Raw genomic sequence first — 8,606 nt, forward strand, 5'->3', positions numbered from 1 at the left:
TTGTGTTGTGTTGTGTTGTGTTGTGTTGTGTTGTGTTGTGTTGTGTTTTTTGTGTTATGTTATGTTTTTCAACACAGTTCACCTCAATTCATTTTAGTTCATCCTACCTCAACTCCCCTTAATTTTAGTGGTTGAATTTCAACCATTGGGCGAACACTGTTTGTATAAACCCCACTACAAAAAAAGTAAAATAATGAAATTTTACTTGTAAATATTTCATGAATTGAAGAAACTGTGAAATTATATCATAGTTACACAGCTCGGGTATGTAAGAATAAATTTCAATTCATCAGTCAAGAAATTTCAAACAACGAATAAATTTGTATTTATCATTCAAGTAGTTTCGACTGAAGAATGAATTTTTATTCATCATCAAATAACGAATACATTTTTGTTCATCTTTTAAATATTTGCGAATAAGGATACATTTTTATTATTCATTCAAGTAATTTCAATAACAAATAAATTTATATTCATCATCCAAGTAATTTCAAATTATTGATCTGACCCTATCTAACTCTCGATTAGGGTGGCTAAACTGGAGAGTCCTGAGTGAAGATTCGCTCTCGGACCACAAATACATCGAGTTTCAACTTGGCGAGTACACTATTTGCTCTGCCCCAATGCGAAACTTAAAAAAACGGACTGGTCGTGATTTAGGAAGAAGCTGGGAAACCAGCAAAAGGTAGGGTCTGTCACCAAGTGGAATCCTCTGGATTTATACCTCTATGATCAGATCCATGATCAGCTATGCGTCAGGGAGCAGACTCTCAATCAATAGCGTGGGAAGTCTGCTTGCCAAACTTCAAAGAACTATTGCTGTATGCTGTACGGGAGCTTTCTCTACAACACCTGGCGCTGCTCTTAATGCACTGCTCATACGTGGGCAAGCCTTAAAGGCCACCTGCAGACTAAAAAGAAACGGATGTTGGTATAACACTGAGTAGGGTGAGATCTGAGCACTTGTGTCTTTTCAAAGCCACAGGACAGTACACCACCATTACCTTTTGGTCCTATAATTTTGAGTTCCCTGAGGCTGAATGTTGGTTGATACCAGCGCTGAGCCCGGTAGACATTGGCCAGCCCTCTAACTACTTCCAAACTAGTTAGGCAGTGCAAGTCTCCACTAAATTATGTTGGAAAACATAGCCAGCTTCTTTTACTCTGGGTGCCAGGCCACTCGGGAGTACCTGGTAATGAGACATCTGACCATTTCGCCAAAACTGGCTCAGACTAGGTGTTCCTCCGTCCGCAACTATTTATAGCACTCCCACCTTCGGCCATCGAGGGGCTGCAGGTGGGCGAACTCATGTTAACTTCAATCTCAGAAGGTCTATCTAGTTTTTTGCTCTCACTGAGCAGACGGGACTGTATACAACTTGAAATTTTTTAAGTAAGTGATGATCCAAGTTCAAAAAATTAATTTCCAATTTTTGTTCTGCGTGACATTTTGATTCGACGTTTCGCACAATGAAATTATTGAGATATATGTAGTAATTAAACAATAGCGGGGATAGACAGCACCCTGTGGTACCCCGTGTTTATTTTTTCTGTGTTTGCTTTTTTGTCTCTAAAAAATGTCGACCACTCAGATAATTCGCCTAATAACGTATTTGACAGATCCAATGTTATTGGAGCTGTTCTCTCACAGGGGCGGTTTCGGTTAAGGCCACGAGTTATCTGGGTGTTTATGGAACCCAGCCCCTGTGGTGTAGCGGTAAGCAGTGCGCGATTCCACTCCACAACGCCTGGGTTCAAACCCTGGTCAAAGCAACATCGCAAAAAATATAGAAAAAGGGTTTTTTCTTAACAGCGGTCGTCCCTCGGCAGGCAATGGCAAACCTCCGAGTGTATTTCTGCCATGAAAAACAGCTTTCCATAAAAATACAATCGCAGTTCGGAGTCGGCGTAAAACTGTAGGTCCCTCCGCTCTGTGTGACAACATCAAAGCGCACGCCACAAATCGGAGGAGAAGCTCGGCCAAAGACTTACATATGTGTAAGCGCCAATCTATTATTATTATTATTATTATTATTGAACCCATGCTGTTGCTTCGATGGGATCAGGTGGTTTGTATAATGCGGGAGTAGAAGGGACTGTCCCCATTTTTCAAATGTCTGGAATGATGGGAGTGTCCATAGACATACTAAGGACCTAGGTAAGGTAGTCTACTCCCGCAGGACCCCAATTTTTCAGCATCAACATGAAATTAGCAGTTTGTGCAGCCTTCTGATCACTCGACGTATGGCTTTGTCCGCCAGAGGATGCAGCGTAAACTGTCGGCGAAAGTAGCTGGCGCATCGCTCTGGGTCCGACGAAGCGTGGTCGTCGAAAGAGATTTCGATCTTTCGTCGTGCATCTTCGGGTTGGACAATGTCCTCACGGTTGACTAAAGCTTGCTCACACCAGAGGTAAAATTACAGGTCTTCAGACGCTCTTTCCGCTATTCCGTTTGTGCACGTTCACAAGTTTCCGAGTCTCTGTATTGACATCCCTAATGCGGGAATTTCGTCGATCGTCCGGACGAAGGATGTCGCGGTCATCAGCTAGGACAGCCGTATCCGCAGAAAAATTCGGACGGGCGTCCGAAATACATGCAGCTGGAATGGAGCGGGCTGCAGCAGCAGTGAAAACCCCGCGGAACTTACGCTCACCTACGTGAACGTCGATTGGTCCGAGAAGGGCAGAGAAGGTGCTTTCAGTAACTTGCGCGAAGCCGTTCCGGTCAGCTTTGGAAATGTTGATTAATGCTCGGTGTACCGCAGAAGCAAGGTCGCCAGTTTATCAATCCTGATGACTATGGACAGATGGTCTTATGCTAGAGGCGGCATAGGTCGCCATGTTATGATATTTATCACAACAGTACTTACAATTGTTATGTCAGCCCAGCTACTGCAGCTGCCCATAATTCTGGTGGGTGCGTCGTCGGTCATTGTGCACAATGTCAAGTCGTCTATCTGCTCAGAAAAGTGTATTCCCCTACGATCATTCGACAGGTTTGAGTGCCTAAGGTGCACGTTAAAGTCACCGACTACCATACTGTTTTCACCTCTGAGGAGCGCACCTATTTCAGGGTGATATCCTGCCGGGCAGCTAGAGACTGGGAGTATATAAACATTAAATATCTCGAGCTCGGCATCGCCTGGCCGGGTAGCAATACCCTGACATTCTAGGATGGTATCCCTGCGGCCGATGTCTGCTTCGATGAGACGATACTGCACGGTGTGATGCGTGATGAACACTGGGCCACAACCATTATCTCGCTCGCGACCTCGGCGGTGCACATTGTATCCGGCGCAATTCAACAGTATTGAATTGCTGTGCAACTCCTCGATCTAGCTTTGAAGTCCGCCGCAGTTAAATTGTAGGATCTTTGTGTGCCATGGGAGGCTGATTGCAATGCGGGGTGTGAGGGAGTTGTGTTGCCTGCCGGCCACGTACTATTTGTGATGCTGAAGGGGGTGCTGCCCTGTGGTGGTAGTGAGCGGTGTCGCGGGGGAAGTTTGCGACTGAGCAGCACAACATGGTCACACAACATGGTTACTCGTACAAGCTCGCGTGGTACTCAGTCCTGAACATGCCCTAAAGTGGCACAAGCCAAGGCAAGAAGTGCAGTTGACTGATGTCACATTGCGGTATATTCTGGACCGACACACCGAGCAGATTTTAGGAGTGCGGTAGTGCCAGTGGGTGTTCCTATGGTTGTGTTATGTTGCACCTGACACGTTGCAGGTGTTGTTGCACCTGACCGAGGTGGAGTTTGGATGCAATCGTCTCTGGCATACGCAGCAGGTGTAGATTTCTGGCTCTGGGTTTGACTCCATGTCAGCCCTGAGCAGATGAATAATACGGATGAGATGTTGCCCTGTGGACGAACAACGCTAAATTGGGTAAAATCCGAATCATTCCGGTAGGTAGAACTGGCTGTCGTGGAAATGATAATGCAAATAGATAATACACCATGCTACAAAGCTTCATGTGCACAGCACAGCCAAGCAGATCACAGCAAAAGCACTATCACAGCAAATCGAAAGCAATAAATAATTGTCAATAAACTGTTGATAAAAAAACGAAATACAAAAGCAAAGCAGTTTGGAAAAGAATCAGAAATTTCAGAGCGAATCAAAAGCAAAAAAAATAGTATTATTGCTACTGTGCTGACAGTTTTTCAAATTCTAATCGTAACAGGCGTGAACGAGCAACTCGTCATATTCCCACGACAGCCGGTTCTACGTACCGGAATGAGTCGGGTTGTTTCGGCGATCTAACCCCATTTAGACCGGCGAAATACATCAAACGTTGCTCGATACTAGGGCTACATCTGCTCCGTACCCTTCTGCTCAGGGCTGGCATAGAGTCCAACCTAGGGCTAGAAATCTACACCTGCTGTGTATACCAGAGACGACTGCATACAAACTCCACCTCGGTCAGGTGCAATGCCTGTGACGGGTGGAGTCATCTCCGTACCTGCTCGGGCCTACGTCGCACCGGCAATGGACCACAACGTTCGTGGCCCCATGCTGTGCGAATCGGACCGCCTCCACGGCAAACCGCCCCCCGCCCTCGCAGCACAGAACCAACACACCCACACCCCCCAACACAACACAACAATAGACACACAAACAAACACCACAGCAGCCACACACCGCCGCCGGCAACTCCTAGTCCCTCGGACGATCTGCTCGGTTTGTCAGTCCGGAATATACCGTAACATCAGTTAAGTGCAACTCCTGTCTTGGCTGGTGCCACTTTAAGGCATGCTCAGGACTTCGCAGCACGCGGGATTGGACGAGTGACCTAGAATGTCAGGGTATTGTTATCCGGTCAGGCGATGTTGAGCTCTAAATATTTAACGTATATATACCACCTGCCACCAGCTTCCCGGCTGGATATCACCCTGAAATAGCTGCGCTACTCAGAAGTGAAAACCGTATGGTAGATGGCAACTTTAACGCGCACCACGATCTTTGGCACTCAGGCCTGTCCAATGATCGTAGGGGAATATATCTGGCAGAGCATATAGACGATTCGACATTCTGCACAATGAACAACGACGCACCCACTTAGATTATGGGCAGCTGCAGCAGCTCGCCAGATTTAACAATTGTCAGCGCCTGTCTGATAAACAGCGTATCATGGCGACCTATGCTGACCCTAGCATCAGACTATCTGCCCATAGTCATCTCGATTGATAAATCTGCCGATTTTGCTTCCGCGGATCACCGGACCTATATCAACTTTTCCAAATCTGACTGGAAAGGCTTCGCGAATGTTTCTGAAAACGACTTCACTGCACTGCCGACCACCAACCGACGTTCACGTAGGTGAACGTAAGTTCCGCAGGGTTGTCACTGCTGGTGCAGCTCGCTTCATCCCAGCAGGATGTATCATGGATCCACTTCCGAACTTTCCTACTGAAGCGGCCGTTCTAGCCGATGAGCGCGACAGCCTTAGTCAGGCCGATCCCGGAAATCGCCGTATCAGGGATCTCAACTCGGAGATTCGGCAACTTGGGAACGTACATAAGCGGAAGAAATGGGAAGAGCATCTGAAGACCTACAACTTCGCTCTGGTGTGAGTAAGCTTTGGTCAAGCATGAGGTCATTGTCCCACCCGGCGAAACGTGACGGCAGAGTTGAAATATACTTTGATGACCACACTTCGTCGAATCCAGAGCAATGCGTGAGCTATTTTAGCCGCCAGTTCATTCGGCATCCTACAGCATTTAAAGCCAAACGTCGAGTGACCAGAAGGCTGCACAAACTGCCAAAACCTAGTGCGCCTCATGTTTTAACCAGCGGTGAGGTAAGGTTAGCCATCGGGAAAGCAAAAGCCTCCAAAGCCATTGGACCCGGCGGAATATGCATGTTGATGCTGAAAAAATTGGATCCTGCGGGAGTAGCGTACATAACGGAGGTCCTCAATTTGGACATCTGGAAGATGGGGAGAGTGGTCCCACTGCTCAAACCGGGGAAACCAGCCAACAAACGAGAGTCTTATCGTCCGATAACCCATCTTTCCCTGTTAGCCAAGACACTAGAGGCCTCGCTACTCCCGTATTTCACGAACCACCTGACCCCAGCGAAGTAACAGCAGCAGTTACGCCATAAACACCCAGATGACTCGCGGCCTCATCCGAAACCGCCCCTGTGAGAGAAATATTTTAGTAGCATTGGACCTGTCCAACTGTTCGACCCTGTCAGTCATTCAACGCTTCTAGAAGACATAGAGACCTCCTCACTCCCACAGGGACTCAAACGGTGGTCGGCGAATTATCTGAGTGGTCGACACTCGTCAGTAATATTTAGGGACAAAACCAGCAAACCAAGAAAAATTAAACAGGTGGTACCATAGGGTGGTGTACTACACCCCCTATTGTTTAATTATTATATTTCAAGGCTCCCTCAACCACCAGAGGGAGTCAATGTTGTCTCCTATGCTGACTATTGCTTGATTATGCGTCTGGGAATGGAATTGATGATTTGTGGTCGAAAGTAAACGGTTATCTCGCTTCTTCACTGCAAGGAGCCTTCCCCTATCCTCTGCGAAATCCTTGGCAACCCTATTCACCACCTGGACGAAGGAGGTCAGACTGCAACAGAGTATTCACGACAATATCGACGGTGAATAACCCCAAAATCCTCGGAGTTACCTTCGACAGTCTGCTCTCCGCACAGAGCCGCAACAATGTACTCAAGTCGTTGGCCGGCAGAACTTGGGGCAAAGACAAAGAAACGTTGCTGGCAACATACATGGCGATTGGCTGGCCGGCTCTAAACTATGCAGCGACCGTGTGGTCACGTGTGACTAGCAGGACGCAGTGGATAAAGCTACAGACCTGCCAGAATACGGCACTTCGGACAGCGACCGGATGCCTCCCGATGACGCCCCAAAACGACCTACACGACGAGGCCCAGATGCTATCGGTCAAGGAGCATATCACAATGCTCTGCCAGCAGTTTCTTGTGGGGAGCCACAGACCTGGTCATCCTAAAAAACAGCTGCTTGCAGAAGAGCCCTCGCCAAGGCACGTCAGGAGGCATCTCTACGAACTGACGGACGATGTCCAGAGGTTCATTAAACAACCTCAGAACCCGTCAGCTTATCGACAGGCCCTGAGCGGCATTCACAGGGAATCGGTCTCAAGTTAAGTAGACTCCCGCCCTGTGAATGCCGTCCAGACACACAACCACCTGACGTGAACGGGACACAACTTTGTCTGCCTCGGGAGCCCCGCACTACAATAGCCCAACTTCGCTCTGGCTATTACAGCAGGCTAAACTCATACCTGAGCAGAATTAATGAGGATGTGCCCAACCAATGCCCGGCATGTTGAGAGATGCCACATGACTCTCGGCACCTCTTCACATGTCCTGAGAACCCCACCCAGCTGACGCCCCTGTCCTTATGGACAGACCTTTTCGGAGTCGCGCACTTCCTGGGCCTCCCCTTAGCTGAAACGGACGCCAACATTGACTGAACCGATCCGAGCGGGGCTTAGTAGCCGCTACAACAACAACAACAACAAGCAACTCGTCACGTAAAAATTCATATTTCGGATTATAACAGTCGTGAACGTGCTGGTCGTCTCGTATACCGAATTACAAGACGAGCAGTACGTTCACGACTGTTATAATCCGAAATATGCATTTTTACGTGGCGAGTTGCTCGTTCACGACTGTAAACTTTGGAGCCCTGATTTAAAGTATATTTTTGAGTAGAATACCTGAATGTTGTCCACAGTGAGCCACATGATCTCCTTTTCAAGTAGGGAGTCATCTTCTCCAGCGCTAACTGTGGCATAATACTGCATACATTCGAGCAGGCCCTTCCAAGTCGTTTTGGACACAAGTGACCTATCGCGCCAGACTGGGCGGTGAACGCGTTGCAAAATCTCCGCTTTGGCGGCACTAATGATTACGTAGCCAGACGTCTCGCATCCCTTAAGCAGCACTTGAGAATTGACCAGTGATATTGACCAATTTTCGTGGATCACATCCTGAGCTGAGCAGGCCTGCAAACCCTGTAGCTGCAATTCCCGCGACTGTGTACTTTGATCATCGCTATAAACATTGAATTTGTGATCAGCTTCAGCTATTAATTGCTGCAACATCGCTGTAGCATGGCTGGCCGGTTGCACCTTCTTCATTGCACTGTTGGTACTTGTGACTGAAAAACATCGATGTAATTAGTTGCTTGCAAATCAACTATCAGAATACATAAAATTTTGAATGTACTCACTTGGTAGTACTTCGGTTTGGTTATTTGTGAGAGTTATTGTACTATCGCTGCGTTTGTTTTTCATAACATTGGAATTGGTCTCTTTGCGATAGCTTTTTACAGCTTCCGTCGACAAATTGTTCTTTAGCTTCTGTGATTTCATGAAAGAATCAAAGAGCGCAAACGCAACGTCGCGATTATTTTTGGTCCATGCGCCCTTAAGGTCGTAAACGACCAGTTTATGCGTGGGCGTTGTATTTTTAGCTTTTGCCTCTTCCTCTTGGCTGTTTGCGGTTTGTATGAGCGCCTCTCGACCATATGAAACTTTCGCCACGCTTAAAAAAGTAGAATCTCACTATTTTGAAGGCATCCCCCACACTTGCTAG

At 47.4% G+C, this 8,606-nt stretch overlaps 1 protein-coding gene across 1 annotated transcript in view; it reads right to left on the reverse strand.

Moving 5' to 3' along the window:
- The window catches only part of LOC118746514 (protein KIAA0100-like), a 14,785-nt gene that overhangs the window by 5,644 nt on the left and 535 nt on the right, over positions 1-8,606 (reverse strand). Inside the window, exons 3-4 of the mRNA XM_036480361.1 lie at positions 8,242-8,571; positions 7,727-8,169 (exon numbers count right to left, since the gene is read on the reverse strand). Coding sequence (XP_036336254.1) covers positions 7,727-8,169; positions 8,242-8,571 — 773 coding nt within the window. The remainder of the gene's footprint in view (positions 1-7,726; positions 8,170-8,241; positions 8,572-8,606) is intronic.

Source organism: Rhagoletis pomonella, unplaced genomic scaffold (assembly GCF_013731165.1).
Source record: "Rhagoletis pomonella isolate Grant_MI unplaced genomic scaffold, Rhpom_1.0 Rhpom_scaffold_00010, whole genome shotgun sequence".
NCBI classification, from domain to species: domain Eukaryota; kingdom Metazoa; phylum Arthropoda; class Insecta; order Diptera; family Tephritidae; genus Rhagoletis; species Rhagoletis pomonella.